Source organism: Suillus subaureus (assembly GCF_016647635.1).
Source record: "Suillus subaureus strain MN1 chromosome Unknown BJ212scaffold_59, whole genome shotgun sequence".
NCBI classification, from domain to species: Eukaryota; Fungi; Basidiomycota; class Agaricomycetes; order Boletales; family Suillaceae; genus Suillus; species Suillus subaureus.
In genome coordinates this window covers 61,811-80,461 of record NW_024538615.1, presented here as the reverse complement: position 1 = coordinate 80,461, position 18,651 = coordinate 61,811, and the positions used below count along the sequence as shown (strand labels likewise).

Sequence of the window (18,651 nt, the reverse complement as noted above, 5' to 3'; positions counted from 1 at the left end):
GCAGCTCATCTCAAGGCAGTAACAAAGAAGAAAAAGCCTCTTCTCTCCATCAAACATAGGCAGAGAAGACTAGCCTTTGCCTTAGCTCATCAACACTGGACTGTAGAGGACTGGAAGCATGTTATATGGTCAGATGAGACCAAAATCAATAGGATTGGGTCAGATGGGAAGGTATATGTATGGAAAAAGAAGGGAGATGGCCTAACAGACAGAGAGGTTAATGGGACTGTCAAGTTTGAAGGAGGTTCTTTAATGGTATGGGGCTGTATGGGATGGAATGGTGTGGGAATGCTTGCTGAGGTTGAGGGGAAGATGAATGCTGAGCAGTATGTGGACATTTTAAATGACCACTTGCTGCCTAGCTTGGCAGAATCAGGGATTGATGAAGAAGATATCATTTTCCAACAGGATAATGAGATAATGATCCCAAGCACACATCCAGAAGAGCTAAGGAATGGTTTGAAGAACATAACATCAATGTTCTTGACTGGCCAGCACAGTCTCCTGATGTCAATGTCATTGAACATCTCTGGGGAACACTCAAGAAAAAGCTTCAAGCCTATGAAAACCCCCCTAAAGGAGTATGGGAGCTTTGAGAGAGAGTAGCAGTGGAATGGGGGAAGATCACAGCTGAGGATTGCTAGAAATTAATTGAGAGTATGCCTAGAAGGATAGAGGCAGTAATTAAAGCCAAGGGAGGTCATACAAAATACTAGAATACCTGGTTATTATTGTAAAATACTTGAGTCAAAAAACTGTCTGCATGAGTCACCATTTTGTGAGCCTTGTATCTCCACCATATCTCCACCGATTCCCACGGTGTAGGGCTCAAATGAAAGCCCTGAAGCCATACTACAATGTGGTATAACCATGTCCTTGAGGCATTTGTGAGTTCTCACACAATATCATAGATAGTGAAAAATGTCAAAACATGCAAACAGTTTTTTGAGCCACTGTATATGGGTGGGCCAACATATTAGTATTATTTTGTAGATGAGTGGGCTGATGGGGCAGTGAAATATTTATTATATATATGGGTGGGCTGACCTGGGGTATTTTACATAGACAGGTGGGCCAATGTAGGGGGATGTCATATAGATGGGTGGGCCCAGATACATATCATTTAGATGTATGGGCCAAGGTATTGATATACTATATGGACATATGAGCAATGCTGTTGCACTAGTTTTGATCCAAGTCATCAATGACATTCAGACTCAGATCCTGTCCATGTCGATCAAAGTCAACACAGCCAAGCACCCTGTTGACTCCAAATCCAGCAATACCTCGGAAGACAGTCCATAGACATAAGGGCCAAGGTATTGGTATACTATATGGATGTATGGATGTATAGGCTGAGGTAGTGATATATATTATATCAATGGGTGGGCCAAGGTAGTTGTTATCACATATAAACATAACTGGGCTTAGATAGTTGGATAATGAACAAATCAGTTTGCTGATGTAGGCACCAGAGAATCAAAGACATGGAGTACATACCCCTATATGAGTGCATATACCTACCATTGACCATGGAAACCTGAAAGCCTGAATACACTATGTCTGATATTCACCAAGTACCAAAACCCAAAACTTGAACAAACTTATACATTTTTACAAGTTTCAAGTCTCAAATCACCAAGTACCAAGTACCAAGTACCAAAACCCAAGTACCAACACCCAAAACTTGAACATTGAAACTCAAAACTCTTCACCAAGTGCTGAGTACTGAATGCTGACACCTGAAGTTTCATGTTGGGTGGGCCCAGGTAAATGAGTGCAATAAACATAACTGGGCTGAGATAGTTGGATAACATACAAATCAGTGTGCTGATGTAGGCACCAGAGAATTGAGCACATGGAGTACATGCCTACTATATGAGTGCATATACCTACCATTGACCACCACAGCCTGAAGCCCAAAAACCTGAATACACCATGTCTGACATTCACCAATCACCAAGTACTGAAGCCTGAAAACTGAACCCAGTGTGCAACATATTCACTTTTCATTCACCATAAATCACCAAGTCTCAAAACACAAACACCCAAAACCCAAAACCCAAAACCCAAAACTCAAAACTCAAAACTCAAAACTCACAGAAATGTATATAACATGTAGGAATTTTATTCCATTACACAAATCACTGAGTGTTGAGTGCTGAACCCCAAAACTTGAAGCTCAAAACTCAAAACTCAAAAAAGTTTGAAGTCCATTTATTGAATCACTGAGTGTCAAGTGCCAAGACCCAAACCCCAAACCCTGAAACTCAAGACTCAAGACTTGAAACCCAAAATTTGAAAACCAAAAACCAAAAACCAAACACCAAATCTCAAAAAAATGCATATAACATGAATTTTTTTTATTTCATTACATAATTCACTGAGTGTTGAGTGCTGAAACTCAAAGCCTGAAACTTGAGACTCAAAACCTGAAACTCAAAAACTGAAGACTGCAAACCAAATCTCAAGACTCAAAAACTGAATCTCAAAAAAATGTATATAACATGAAATTTTTTATTTCATTACACAATTCACCAAGTGTCAAGTGCTGAAGCCCAAAACCCAAAACCTGGTACTACTGACTTCTGAGTGTTGGGACTCAGGACTTGGTAGTCAATATAGGCAAATGATAATGAAAAAATGAAAGTTGTTATTATGCTTAACTTTCTTAATGAAGGTTGTAGTGCAAGTCAAGGTGAGTGTCTTGGCAGTCTTTCCTTGTCAATTGGTCATCATTTGACCAAGATATAAGCTAAAGAAATCCAAAATGTTGGCAATAATGAAAAAATAAAAATCATTATTATGCTTAACTTCCTTAACAAAGGTTGTAGTCCAAGACTAGGTTAGTGTGTTGGTGGTCTTTTCTTGTCCATCAGTTACAATTTGACCAAGATATAAGTTAAAGAAATCTGAAACATCAGCAATAATAAAAAAATGAAAATCATTATTATGTTTCACTTCCTTAATAAAAGTCTTAGTCCAAGTCTATGTGAGTGTATTGGTGGTCCTACTGAGTGTCAATACTTGAGACTTGGGAATCAGTAGTCAGGTACTCCAGCCAAACAGTTTGCAGTTGATTTTACATGTATTCCCATGAGCCACAGCACTTGCATGCATATTACATACATACTTCTGGACCCAGAATTTTGACTAGCATCCCAGATTTCCATGTACTTAGTTAAATACCATGCAGATGCATAGGATACCTTACCATTTACCACCTCTCCTTACCTCTCTAGAGTCTTGGTCACTGGATAGTCTTGGTACTTTGGTATACTTTGGAATATATCTCTTCACTCATTTTCTGGACCTGTATTTCAGAGACTTTGTCTCCCCTCGTGTTATCACTCCCTTGATAGTCTCTCCTTTGTGAATACCTCATCTATACCTACTCCCTTTGCATTCCCTTTGCTTTTCCTTAGTGTCCAAACCTCATTTTACTTTACCCTTTCTCTTTCTCACTCTGGCCGAAGGTTCCCATGCTCTGGCCAACACTTTTACCTCCAGACTTGTCATTTCCACCTTTGTGTTACTTTTGCATAGCTTCATGTTTACTGATATCATAACTACTAACACTTATCTAGTCACAGATCCCTCATGAGTCAAACATTCTTGCTTTTGCAGGTGAAGCAGCCAGGTGTCATATCCCATATGCCAGACATAGATCCCATCATATTCCCACGCTTTCTGGACCTATTTCCGGACCCCATATCTGACTCATTCCTGGATCCCCTATCCTGTCCACCCTATGCACATTCCATCCAGCAAGACATCTGGACTTTACCTCCTCTTGGATTCTGGACTACATTCACCACCTCACATATCTCAGTCCTGTTTCCGCCCTGCCTTCTGGATCCCCAGATCTCCAGACCTACTCCTGCCCTCCATCCAAGATCCTGCACCTATCCCCATTTAGACATCTCCACCTTTCCAGTTCTTGGTTATCTCTCTTTCTGTCTTGCTGATTGATCCTTGTACTAGTTTCATCTCCGAGTTCATTTACTTATGTTCCATCTTACTTACCAATGTGTTTCCACATGCTTGTACATAGCCTTACTCCTTTGCTTACTGATCCTCTTGGATATCCTCTAGTATATAACCCCTGTACAACTACAGTAGAGTCCTCAGTCTGAATATCATCTTAGTTCCTGCTCTCTCATCTTAGATCCTGTTCTACTTGCCAATCATCTTCTGGACTTCAGTCCATCTGAGTCTCATCCTTTTCCATAAGGCCTAGGGAAGGATTCCCTAGGCTGGAATTCTGGACCTTCAGATTTGTCCCCTATGTCTCTGTCCCAAGTCTATGGATTGCTTCCCTAGGCTAGAGTCTTGCCTTTCCAGCACTTACCCTCTTTCCAGACTTAGGTCCACTTCCTGTCCCTCCGACTCTACCTTAGGGTAGTCTACCTCTGTTTGCTTCTACATCAGACTTTGTCCAATGTAGCCCCTATTCCTTCCAGACCTCCGGACCTCCTGTCTTCTGTACCTTTGGACATTCTGTCCTCCATACCTCCAGACATCTTGTCCTCCTGTCCTCCGGACCTCCTATCCTTCCATCCTGTTTTCCTGTAGAAGTATTACCTTGCAGTGGGAACTCTCCTGAGCACTTCCTGCATTCCTCCAGAACTCTCCCATGCTCCTCTGGAAGTCCTTCAGACTTCATTGGACCATCATCAGACTTCCTCTGAAATGAAGGGCACATACTTGGGTAAGGGGCACAGCATACAAGCTGAGGCCAAGCCCCTCTGAGTCAGTCTCTCTCCTTTGAGCATGGTTCTTAACACCAGACAGATGCAGAACCATATAGAGTAGAGCTGTTTTATTACACTCTGACTCATTGTATGGTTGTTACATTGGTACTTAGTAGTCAAGACTCAGTTATCGATATTAATGTACTGCTTACTAAGTATCAGGACTTGCTAGTCAGTCCAATTCCCAACTTTATTTGACCCCCTGAAGCACCTTACATCACATGATGCGAGTAGCAACAGACAGAAGGCTGCAAGAGATGAAAAACTCAGTCTGAGAACAAATAGACTCATTATAATATGTATCTGCAAGAGATGGAAGACTATGGTAAATGTTTGTGAGTGTCAAGTACAATAATGAATGTATAGTCATACCTCAGTCTGAGATGTGATCAGAGACCTGGAATAACTCCCATATATATCCATTATAATAGCCCTGAAAGCTTAGAAAGATCCATGAAGGATTGATGTAATGACAGGCAAAAATAACATATGTGTGAAAAGTGACAATAGGCATCTTTTTTACACAAAGTCATATTTATACATGATTCAGGCTGAAGATTTCATTGAAAATATGTAGGATAGATTGTAAACTACCTAAGGAACACATGCTGCCTACTGCCCTGAGGATAGGGGGTGGGTGGAAGGGATGTAGTGAAAATATGAGTTGACCCAGCATTAAAGTCCTACCACTGCTCAACTGACCATTTTCGATGCTTTGGGTCTTTGAAGTTTCCCACAATCAATTTATGCCCATGATACTTGATATATTTTAAATATACTCCAGGTTTATTATTATTAAGATTCAATGTCTTGAAAGTATGGCCCCTTATCAGTAGACATGGCAAGCATACACACTAGCTCACAACTCCAGCCTATTGTGAGCTGATCTTGGTCATAAGAAGCAAGAATATAAGCTATGCTTGTTATATCTTAAAAGGTTGGATCATGTATGTCCTGGGCTGGCTATATGATATATCTGCTCCAAATATGCTCAGGAATAGACTCCCTACTGTCCTTGATGTCTGGTCCTGCAGGGAAAAAATACCCAGGGAGTGAACCACCAGGAGAGGGGGAGGTACACTATACAATAAAGGATTACCCTATGGTCCTGAGCTCCTGATACATTGTTTCTATTGCTGAATAGATGATGGGGATATAATGTCAAAGTCTATTCACCTAGAAATAAACACATAGGAACATCTTTTGTATTTTTATGGATACATGCTATATCCATTTAAGTACTGAGTCCTAACACTTGATAGTTGGTAGTCAGTATTTGAGCTCTGAGTGCTAATATCACCTACCAATATGTTCACCTTGACTCAGACTACAACTTTCATTTTTTTCATTATCCCTGATGTTTCAAATTTCTTTAGCATATATCTTGGTCAAATGATGCCTGATGGACAGGAAAAGACTGCCAATACACTCACCTAGACTCAGACCACAACTTTCATTGTTTTCATTATCCCTGAGGGAGAGTGATTTACCAATATCAACTACCAAGTCTCAACTGCTGAATCCCAAGTACTGAGTCCCAACACTTGGTAGTCATCATTATCACCTTGGCAGTGATATAAGTCCCAAGTTGTCATATCCCACAATCCAGACCCATGTTCCATCATATTCCCACGCCTTCCGAGCCTACATCCGGACCCCACTTCATATCCAACTCATTCCCAGATCCCCTTCCACTGTGTGCTCCATACCTCAGCAGGATCAATTCCATTCCAGATTTACCCCTGAGCTCCAGACCATCAGATCTCCACTGTTAGCCTGATCCATACCCCCCTGTCCCATCCACCCTATGCACACTCCATCCAGCAAGACATCCAGACTTCACCTTGTCTTGGATTCTGGACTATATCCACCTTCTTGTATTCCAGTCCTGTATCCACCTTGTCTTCTGGATCCCCAGATCTCCAGACCTCTGGATATTAACACCGGACCTATTCCCACCCTCTGTCCGATATCCTGCACCTATCCCCATTTAGGCATCTATGCCTTTCTGGCTTTCAGCTACCTCTTCTTCCATCTTGCTTAGTGATCCTTGTACAAGTCTTCATCTCCGAGTTCATTTAGTTATGTTCCATCTTACTTACTAATGTGTTTCCACATGCTCATACATAGCCTTGCTCCTTTGCTTACTGATCCCCTCAGATAGTCTCCAGTATATAACCCCTGTAGATACTCCTGTAGTTTCCTTAGTTTGAATATCAACTTAGACTTGCCCAATCCTCTCTTGGACTTTGGTCCACCTAAGTCTGTCCTACTCATCAGGCCTAGGGATTGATTCCCTAGGCTGGAGCTCTGCCTTTCTGGCACTTACCCTCTTTCCAGACTTAGGTCCAATCCCTATCTCTCCAACTCTACCTTAGGGTAGTCTACCTCTGTTTGTTTCTACATTGGACTTTGTCTGATGTAGCCCCTATTCCTTCCAGACCTCCGGACCTCCTGTCCCTTGTACCTCCAGGCATCCTGTCCTTTGGATGTTCTGTCCTCTGTACCTTCAGATGTTCCATCCTCCTAACCCTTGGACATCCTATCCACCTGTCCTTTGGACATCCTGCCCTCTGCCCTCTGTCCTCCTGTCCTCCTGTCCTCCTGTCCTCTGGACCTTCTGTCATATCCCATATGCTAGACATAGATCCCATCATATTCCCACACTTTCCGGACCTGTTTCTGGACCCCATATCTGACTCATTCCTGGATCCCCTATCCTGTCCACCCTACACACATTCCATCCAGCAAGACATCTGGACTTTACCTCCTCTTGGATTCCAGACTACATTCACCACCTCACATATCTCAGTCCTGTTTCCGCCCTGCCTTCTGGATCCCCAGATCTCCAGACCTCCGGATATTAACTGTACTATCTCTGGACCTATTCTCACCCTCTGTCCAAGATCCTGCACCTATCCCCATTTAGGCATCTCTGCCTTTCCAGTTTTCGGTTATCTCTGTTTCCGTCTTGCTGATTGATCCTTGTACTAGTTTCATCTCCAAGTTCATTTACTTATGTTCCATCTTACTTACCAATGTGTTTCCACATGCTTGTACATAGCCTTACTCCTTTGCTTACTGATCCTCTTGGATATCCTCTAGTATATAACCCCTGTACAACTCCTGTAGAGTCCTCAGTCTGAATATCACCTTAGACTTGCCCAATCTTCTTCTGGACTTCAGTCCACCTGAGTTTGTCCTTTTCCATAAGGCCTAGGGATGGATTCCCTAGGCTGGAATTCTGGACCTTCGGATTTGTCCCCTATGTCTCTGTCCCAAGTCTAGGGATTGCTTCCCTAGGCTAGAGTCTTGCCTTTCTGGCACTTACCCTCTTTCCAGACTTAGGTCCACTTCCTGTCCCTCTGACTCTACCTTAGGGTAGTCTACCTCTGTTTGCTTCTACATCGGACAAAGTCCGATGTAGCCCCTATTCCTTCCAGACCTCCTGTCTTCTGTACCTCTGGACATCCTGTCCCTCATACCTCCAGGCATCCTGTCTTTCAGATGTTCTGTCCTCCATACCTCCGGACCTCCTACCCTTCCATCCTGTTTTCCTGTAGAAGTATTACCTTGCAGCAGGAACTCTCCCAAGCATTTCTTGCATTCCTCCGGAACTCTCCTGCGCTCCTCCAGATGTTTCCCACGCTCCTCTAGAAGTCCTCCCACACTCTCCACCAGAGTAGCCAGCCTCTGGAAGTCCACCAGACTTCCTTGGACTATCATTGGACTTCCTCTGAAATGAAGGGCACATACTTGGGTAAGGGGCACAGCATATGAGCTGAGGCCAAGCCCCACTGAGTCAGTCTCTCTCTCCTTTGAGCATGGTTCTTAACACCTTTGGACCTTCTATCCTTCCATCCTGTTTCCTGTAGAAGTATTACCTTGCAGTGGGAACTCTCCTGCACTCCTCCAGACATTTCCCACGCTCCTCTGGAAGTCCTCTAGTGCTCTCCAGCAGAGTAGCCAGCCTCCAGACTTCGTTGGACTATCATCAGACCTCATATGAAATGAAGGGCACATACTCAGGTAAGGGGCACAGCATATGAGCTGAGGCCAAGCCCCTCTGAGTCAGTCTGTCTCTCCTTTGAGCATGGTTCTTAACACAAGTCCTGAGAACCCACTATCAAGACCCAAAACCCAAGTTCCAAACCTGACCACCAAATACCAAGTATTAGTGCTCAGGACTCAGGACTGTTGGCTACAGATGTGTTTGACCCTAAAGGGGACTACTACTGACAACAGAACCAGATAAATGAGATACCTTTCTAGTGTGAAGGATGTGTGAAGTTGCAAGAAGAAAGAAAAAGAAAGCATGAAAGCACAAGAGGAAACATGAAGTAATTGTGAGAGTGTGAATGTAGTGCTAAGGTAAGTGGAGCATGAGACAGTGTGCATGTATGGCATACACTTGTTATGAGAGAATAATACTGGATGAGTGTCAGAGGTCAAGGAATGAGATGAGGCATGGATAGATAATAAGTAAACTGAGATGCAAAGTGAGTGCAAATGAGGTCAGATTATGGTCTAGTCTAGTTGGATAATGATAACCATTAGACACGCAAAGTGTGCTGAAATGGTGACTACTGTTATGAACTTGGATAGAGTTGTTCTAATAAAGGAATCAAAGATCAGGACCAACTAAGTATGGAACCTTATCAGGTCAATGCCTCCCTCAGGAGTGATTGTCTAGACTCTCACAGGATCTAGAGTTCAAGTATCAGAGAGAACTGAGTAGATTCAAGTTAGAAAAAAGTATAAGTGGTAGCTAAGGTTTATATATGTACAGGAATCATGCACAGACCAAGCTGGGCAAAGGGTAATGACTGCTAGAAAAGGAAGGTTCATGGGAAAATATAGTATGAGTCAGAGATAAGAAAGCAACATGAGGAAACAACAAGGTGAAAAAGAAGTGTTAGAAGTACAGCCATAAGGTGTCTGCAGTGATGGTGAGAAAAAGAATAGGGTGACTGTAACAACTACTACTCCAGAGTCAAACTCAATAGTGAGAGAAGTACAGTAAAGGGAAGTAATAATGGGAGAGTAGTAGTGCACTAGGCAAACTTTATACTATGAAAATTGCATTGGAAATGGAAGGGATAGGAGGTGTATGTGTGACCCCAAGGAATATAATGTACCAATGAGGTGGATGGACATGGATAGACACTCCTGGATCATAGGCAATACAATGCAACTACTGTTCTATTTTAATTCTGACAAGTCTGTCTCATCCTGTGCTCCTAACCCCTGCATTATCCCTATCAATCATACCTAGCATTGATTGATTGATCTGGAGTCCCTGGTGTAACTGCACTCAATTTCCATTTCACCATCCTAGAGACTCCTCAGTTCACCATGGATATCAAGCACAATATTGCACAGGCCATGACAGATATTGACAGTGTGTTGACTATTAGCAAGTCTGTCCCTGATGAAATGCCTCAGTCCAGCATGCTGAAGCCCCTTGGAAATCGATGACATAGATACTTGGACAGTTTCCAGTCTCGCCAATTCACTCATCAGGCTAAGAGTGTGCTATGTGCACACATGAGAAAGTGTCATGTAGTGTGGGAAAGCTGTGCATTATACAACAGATCAACAGTAGAGCTAGAGGAAGTCATATAGTGGATGACAAAGTGTGATACATGTGGTGCACCCATCATTATGAGTTGTAATATGTGTAATACCAGGCTACCTGAGATATGAGAATGGTGAAATGGCTACTGAAACTGCCATTGATCACCTTGCCTCCTGATCACTCTACCCTATAGCAACTACACCATATCTTCAAGCAAATTCCCCAGAACCTCTAACTCATCTCTTGCAACCATCTTTGCCATAGTTGTCTAAGCTTGAGACTTAACTTATGAACACTGTCAAAGATCTGCACTATTGTAGACAAATTTGTAATACTGCCCCTACCTTGGAGGTTAAACCTGATTGAAGAAAACATGATTAGCCATACTGGCCTTGAGTTCCCTGGTGGAGATAACAAGATCATCCAAGTCACAGAAGCAACTCAGTGTCATATCCGCATATCTGGATCTCAGATCCAACCCTTATCTCATCTCAGATCCACATCTTATCTCCCTCCAACATCTTGTCATTCAATCTGTCCACTTGTCTGGTCTGGTCCACAACTCATCTGCATCCACAACCAGTGCTTGTCTCCTTTTGGTAACCCCCTAACTCCGGTATTTCAGTTATCTGTATATCCGTCCTGCTCCCTTATCCACTACCTATGTTTCATTTCTGTTTCATGATTTGTGATCCATTTCTACTTACCAATAGACTATCCACATGCTTCATACATAGCCTCGGACTCTGCTGATTGATCATTCCATTAGATACCTATAGTATATAACCTCCTGTAACTTTCTGTAGTATCTCAGTTTGAATATCATCTTAGTTCTGCTCATTCCTGTCCTCTGGACTTGAGTATCTCTACTCTCGTCACCCTCCAAGACTTAGGATTGATTCCTATAGTCTATCCATATCCGCCTCTGTCTCCAACAGTCCATTACTGTTAGTTTCTAGTCTGGACTCATCCGGATTAGCCCTACAATACTTAACCCTCATCTGGAAGTCGCCCAGATCCGCTACACTACTCATCCAACCTTCTGGACATGCTAGTCTTGCCTTCTTGAAATAAGGGGCAATACTCAGGTAAGGGGCACAGCGCATGAGCTGAGGCCAAAGCCCTTTGGATCCAGTTACCCTTTGAGTATGACCTTAACACTCAGCAAACAATAGAGAATATCAAAGAGGATCTCAAGGATGAGGTTAATGAAGTTGATGAATTAAATGAGCCAATGCAGCCAAAGAAGGCCCTGGACCTATGCAAATGCATGGAAAATGTCTGTGCTGATTATTCTGATGCTGATGATGTATCACTGCTCAAGATGCAGATACAACTGCCAAGGCTGTGGGCACATATTTGCCATCTTGATGATAGATCTTGTGGCCAGATGACTCTTGATCAGTAGTTTAATTTGTTGAGTACAAAGATGTATTAATATCCTAAAATGCATTATGATGGTATAGAACTTTCGAACATTTGATGAAGTTGGTTGGTGAGACAATATGTCACAAAGTGTGACTTACAGTATATGTCACTGTATAAGATCTCATCATGCATAAGTCAGGTGAGGAACTAGCATTATGTATTATGAGAATGTTAACTGTACTTATAACCAATAGATGTGTCTGTATATAGAACCAGGAGTCATGTAAATTGTAATACTGCAGACATCCCAAACTGTTCCCAGCCTCACTGACCATCTTGTTCCCAACTTCAACACTACTATAATGGCTTTAACCTGAATTCCTGGTTCTTCTTGTGGCCATGAGATATAAACCTCTGATACTGCTTGGCATCATGAAGAAAGATGTTTCTCATGCTGAGTTTGTATTCTTTTCAGTATGTCATATAGCTATTCAAGTTGGTGATGAGCCTGAGGAGGTATCTAACAAAGTCATCCACCTTATAGCTATAGACAATATTTCATTTTTCATGCTTGTCAGCCTGTCTGATGGGCTGCTAGTGCAGTGGATGATTGTGATTAGATATGTTGAGGACTGGAGTCTGGATGAGTCATTATTCAGCACAATCTATCACATCATGACCATTCATGACTGGACCATTATTATGCATGATATGGGACCCATACCACAATATACATAAACAGGAAGTGATCACAGGGAGTATACTAAGGTATACCCCATTATATTACAAGCTTGATTTCATTTCAACAGATTTACTTGTACTTCTATTTCCAGTATGAAAATTTTCATTATTTTCTTTCTTTTTCTTTTCTTTTTCTAAGGCTCATTTAGCCACTAGTTTCCTCAGTGAGCCACCAAGATATGTTAATAAGCATGTCATGCGACTGGCAATATTCTGATTTGTAAAGATTTATCATGTTTTATCATATTTTATAATATTATTCACTATATATGTGAACTACCTTGTAAGCAGCTAATTCAGCACTGCCAAACATAGTTAGTAAGCCATTAACTTACTAATCTGTGATAAGTCATGCTTATTAAGATGGCCTCCAAAAAGGTATAAAAGGAGCCCATTTTGCACTAAGTAATCAGACTTCTCACTTTCCACTCTTTTCTCAAACTATGAGGCCCAGTAAGATTTAGAAAGTGCAAGCCAAAAAGGTTATCTTGAAGTAAGGCTTAAGATATTCCAACCACTTGTTGTATATTACATAGAAGAGAGATTGACTATATAACACTAAAACAGCTTTCATATATAGCTTTGCATATTTAAGACAGATTCTCCAAGTTTCTTTATAGAGAAGAGAGACATGAGAACATGACCTACTAGGGTAAAACATACCTAACAGCACACTCAGAATCTTCAGTCCAGAGCAGAGAAAAGCAAAAAGAGGACAATATAAGTAAAACCTCCTAATAATTCACAAGTTATCTACCATGAAAACTAGAAAAATTGTAGACCATATACTTAAGGACTAGCAAGAAGTCTTATCCTTGTATGGTTATGTTGTCATTGTACACTAGTTCTATATAAGACCCTTAAGTAGCAAGACACCATGCAGGTTACAGGTTTACTTTAGGTAGTACTGGTATATAGAGGTCAACCATTTGCTCCATCTAAATTCATGAATCAGGACTATATTAGCAATTACAATGTGCAAGGTGATGTACTTCATGTCAGTTGGACATCACCAAGTTTTGGATAGCAACTTGAATGCCTTTATTCCTGAAGAGCTCAGTGGGCTGCAATGTAATAGTGACTGGTAGACTCTCAAGAGTGAAATTTATTCTCAAGATTGCACTGTCTTGATTATTCATCTAGGAAAGCTAGTAGAATGATATTCCCTACAAGATATGATTCTTAGTTCCTGAATGTATTTCTCTGTGACTTTAGTTTGAGTCTTTGAACATTTGTGCAAGACTTTCCATAGGACCCCATGCCATAGTCAATGCATGGTTTATTTTCTCTCATTCAATCAGGCAGTAAATAAATGTTAACACAAGGAACTTTTTAGCTGGTGTGAAGGTTTCTTCTCTAGCCAGCATGCCTTGGAATGGTGCTTTATGGCTTTACCTGCTGGAAATGCCACTATTTAAAAGGTCTTCTTGCTTATATCAAATTAAAAGCTCACAAGAAGGAAATTCAACCCAAGGACTCTTAGGCAACTATTGCACACATCCCACAGAGCCACAAAATTCCTGAAGGCCTTCACTATTTTTGTCATTCAATGGAACTACCTGATGCCATTCTAGGGCATATCCCTACTCTTGCATGTGAGTGTTCCTAGTGTCCTTGGTGAATTTGAGGTGCTGACCTTCTCACTCCCAAGGGCAAGTGCAGGTATTTATTGTTGTACTTTAAAGAGAAGCATGGTGACCTGACAATACCTGATGTGTCAGTATTCAAGGAGGATCATATTATATATCCTTACTAGTGGGTTTCAAGTAGCTACTAAGATCCCACCAATCTACTAGGAGAAATGGTATTTGGTGTGCACCTCTTACCTTATTAAGTGGTGCAAGGCCAACAATGAAGCTTGGATTAAGCTATTCTCTAATTCAGCTAAAGATGCAAAGGATGAGGGTCAGCCATGACAGCAGACGTCTATCTGAAAGCAAATTTATATCCAGCAGCTGGCAACTGTGATGTGTACTAATGATGAAGATCCAACCATTTGCACACTACTATATGAAGAACACCCACTGAGCTTCATCAAACCTGTTGAAAATCAGTTTATCTCATATGTCTGCTCTTACTTGGTTCTGGATCTAGTAGCATGATGAACCAAATCATTTAGGCTTCAAAAAAAAGCACAACTCTGTTAACAAAGACCTTGACCAAACAAGGGCTGGACTCAAGTCTATCAAGAAGCTGGACACTGACCCTTACACTAAAATCATGTTGGTATGTGCATTTTTTCTTTATTTATTAACAAAGTCCTGAGATCTAGCACTAGCTCAGCTTTTTCCGCAATTTCCACAGCGGTCTGACCCCCATGGATGGTGAAGGACAAACTCATCCTACAATATAGCATTTTTAATAGTAGATTCTGGTCAAGATTCTGCCAGTGAGGCACTTGAATTTCCTACTGGCACTTCACAGGATGAAGACAATACTGGCACTGAGATGGACCTTGATAATAATGATCTGAAGCCAGGAGAAATCCCAAATCAGCCACTTGGTCTCTCAGGGGGGAACCTGAATATTCTCTAGTGCTTTCTGGACCTTCTTATCCACCAATTGAAAGTGACAATGACCTCTACATTGACTCTAGCACTTTGAACAAGTCCTCATTTTTGCAGGATTGTACTCCTCCTTGTATTTCATTACCACCAATATCGGTCACAGATTTATCATTATTGGATTCATTACATTTGACAACATTACCCTTGCTCTTCCCCAAATATTCACCTCAACCACTACAGACATTCAACCACAGCTCAACCAATCAACTACAGCTCAACCAATCAACCAATCAACCCTGATCATTCTCTGGATATATCACTGGACTCGCTACTGAGAAATATTACTTGGTTTCATTCACACACAGTAGTATCACCAGACTCTCTACCTTGATATGCTAACAAGGATAACTTCTTCACTGACATGGAGTACCAACCTAAGTCTTCTGGTGACAAGGAGATTGAGAATGTGATAAAGTCACTGACAGTGCACTCTTGTAAAGCTAGTAGTAGTGCCCTATGTGGTTGAAATCCAGTAACCTCTACTCATTGCAGTGTAGGTCCATGATCATCTGAGGCTATTTCCCATTTAATGTCAGAGTCTTGCAAGCAGCTACATGATATAGGAGCAGAGGTTACAAAGAAGTTGGTTGGTGCCCCTGACTCACTCTTACTTCACATGCAGGATAAATCAGATTCCAGAGCCTTGAGTAAGTGGATAAAGTTTGAGTATGCTAGGTTTTTGCAGGAGCTAAAGGCCCATGGAGCTCATGCTAAGTGTGAACATGATGTACACAGATTCATTGCTACTCACAGTCATGAATGTACCATGTCTGAGGACAAAACAAGGCAATTGGAGCTGGAAATCAGACTCAAAGAATCCAAGAATTGTTGCTTAGCAATAGAACATTTCAGTCAGGTTGATACTGATGATGACTTGGAGGCCAATTGATTTTGTGCTTTTTCATGTCTATACCTGTGTTTGTTTGCATCCTCAATACTCACAGTTCTTGCTAATCATATTTTGTCACTCTATGACAAAGCAAGGCATGAGTGTAGCCTTAGAGTTTGGTCTTTGGATGGGTGAAAAAAGCTGTTGGCTCTTGTTTCCACTCACCCACTAGTAAAGTCATTCATGAGTTTGTTATTGAGCTCCTTTCTTTTCTTTTCCTTCTTTAAAAAATTTCTCTACCCTCCCTTGCATAAACTACTTATTCTATTAAAGATTTCTAATATCCATTTTCCAGCTATCTAATATGGCACATATTGCATCAAACCTGGCTTTGAATATTGAATTTGACTTTGCATCCATAACCTTCGAAGGAATAAGGAATTGTATCATTGGAAACACTCAGATGACTCATGATGAAGCTGTCAATGAGCTCATTACAGGCTGGTAACAAGACAAAGACATTTATCTGGAAGCCTGGACCCTTCAGGTAAACAAAGAAACTCATTTAGCAGCAAAACATTGAATAGGAACACTTTTACCAAGAATGTCTTTTTATAGAGCAGGAAACTGAGAATGAGCATTGAGACTTGGAGAAGAAGCCAAAAATCAACAACTTCAAGATAGGGACATCTGTCAGTGACATCCTTACTCACCATCCATCCCAATATGCCATCCACAAGCTCAAGTCCTTTGAATATATTGAGTTGTGGTATTTCAACCCAGATGGCTGCAAAGACATGGCTGATGAGGTCAAGTTATCAGCAGATGGCACCTTTGGATTCACCAAAGTCAATGATTTCATTGCATTAAAGGTAGTTGGTACTTTCAAACCATCCTACAAAGTAATTCAAGACCACAGTCTCAAATGGAGGCAGTTTAACATGGCAAAGAACAGCTTTTTGCTGTAAATCAACAAGCTGAACTGGCTGGAAAAGCACCAATGCATCCTCACCATGTTCTTCATGAAAATCATTTTCTACCTGCAACATTCTGAGCCATTTGGTGAATGAGCCTTACTCCTTTATGCTACCTGTGTCTGTTGAGACTGGCATGACACTCCAACCCTTGAAAATGCATTCAATGTCAGTATCTTCAATATCATGCTAATAAAGAACCTAGCTGAAGAAGTTTGGAACAAGACCTACCTTGAGAGCTTAACAAAAATTTGTTTATTTTCCTCAAACAATGTTGGCAAATGCTAACCACTTTTGTTTCTTTTCTATTTTTCAAATCTACCACTACTATGCTTCCTTTTATGCTTTCACTTCTGTGACTATGCCCTGCTCCTATTCACTGCTCCCTCACATACTTTTCCATTGCTTTCTGCTTACCTCTACCTGATCTCACTTCCAAAAACCTATATCTCCTGCTTTCTAGCTCCAGCTAGTGCTGTCATTGAGCCAGTAGCTCAAAGAGTCCCAAAACTCCTCCCAGTGTAACATACCTCAAAACATTGTCATATGCCATTCCAGACTCTCAACTCTAAATCCACTTCTCTGGATATCTGGATCTGAGATCTGGATCTCCAATGATCTGATCTATCTTTATCTTCCTTCTGGAATCCAAACCCTATATCAGCACCCAACCCCATTTAGACTTCCCCTGCCTCTGGACTCTGGTTAACTATGCTTCCCTTCTGATTATTGATCCATTACATACATTTCATTTCTGGTGTTCATTATTTGTGATCCATCCTACTTACTAATAGACTTTGCATATGCTTCATACATAGCCTTTGTTAAGGTTGCATGCTCAAGGGGGTCAGATCACAAGGGCTTGGCCTCAGCTCATACACTGTGCCCCTTTCCTGAGTATGTGCCCTTAATTTCCGGGGGCTAGAACAGTTGTCTGGAGTTTCCAGGATTTAACTAGGGCAGATAATGGATGTCCGGATCTTACCTGGGCAAGCAGATAAGACTAATCCGGATGAAGTCTGGACTAGAAACTAACAGAGGATGGACTACCCTTAAGGTAGAGTCAGAAATGTAGTCTAGGATGCAATCCTAAGACTTGGAATGTGACAAGAGACTTATCTCGAGTCCGGAGGACACAGGAATGAGCAGGAACTAAGATGATATTCGAACTGGAGTATTTCTGAGAGTTACAAGAGGTTTATATACTGTAGGTATCATATAGGAATCAGTCAGCAAACATAAAGGCTATGTACGAAGCATATGCAGAGTCTATTAGTAAGTAGGACAGATCACAAATAATGAACACCAGAAATGAAATGTATGTAATGGATCAATAATCAAAAGGAAAACATGGTTAACTGGAGTCTGGAGACAGGGGCAGTCTAAATGGGGTTGGGCGCTGATATAGGGTTTGGATTCCGGAAGGGAGATAAAGATAGATCAGATCATTTAAGATCCGGATATCCGGAGAAGCAGATTTAGAGTTGAGAGTCCAGAATGGCATATGACAGCCTTTATGTTTGCTGACTGATTCCTATATGATACCTACAGTATATAAACCTCCTGTAACTCTCAGAAATACTCCAGTTCAAATATCATCTTAGTTCCTGCTCATTCCTATGTCCTCTGGACTCAGGCCAAGTCTCTTGTTATATTCTGAGTCTTAGGATTGTATCCTAGACTATATCTCCAGCTCTACCTTAGGGTAGTCTATCCTCTGTTAGTTTCTAGTCTGGACTTTGTCCAGATTAGTCTTATCCACTTATCCAGGTAACATCTGGACATCCATTGGATTTATCTCATGTTTCAGATCCAGATGTCTGTTGTCTGCCCTAGTCAA

At 41.3% G+C, this 18,651-nt stretch overlaps 1 protein-coding gene across 1 annotated transcript; it reads left to right on the top strand.

Annotated features, from left to right (window-relative positions):
- Positions 1 to 16,487: 16,487 nt before the first annotated feature.
- On the top strand, positions 16,488 to 16,805 carry BJ212DRAFT_1284470 (uncharacterized protein; the record flags this gene model as incomplete). The annotated part of the gene is made up of 1 exon (XM_041331824.1): positions 16,488 to 16,805. A coding segment is annotated over one exon (318 nt), but the record flags the coding sequence as incomplete, so codon positions are not given.
- Positions 16,806 to 18,651: the final 1,846 nt, after the last annotated feature.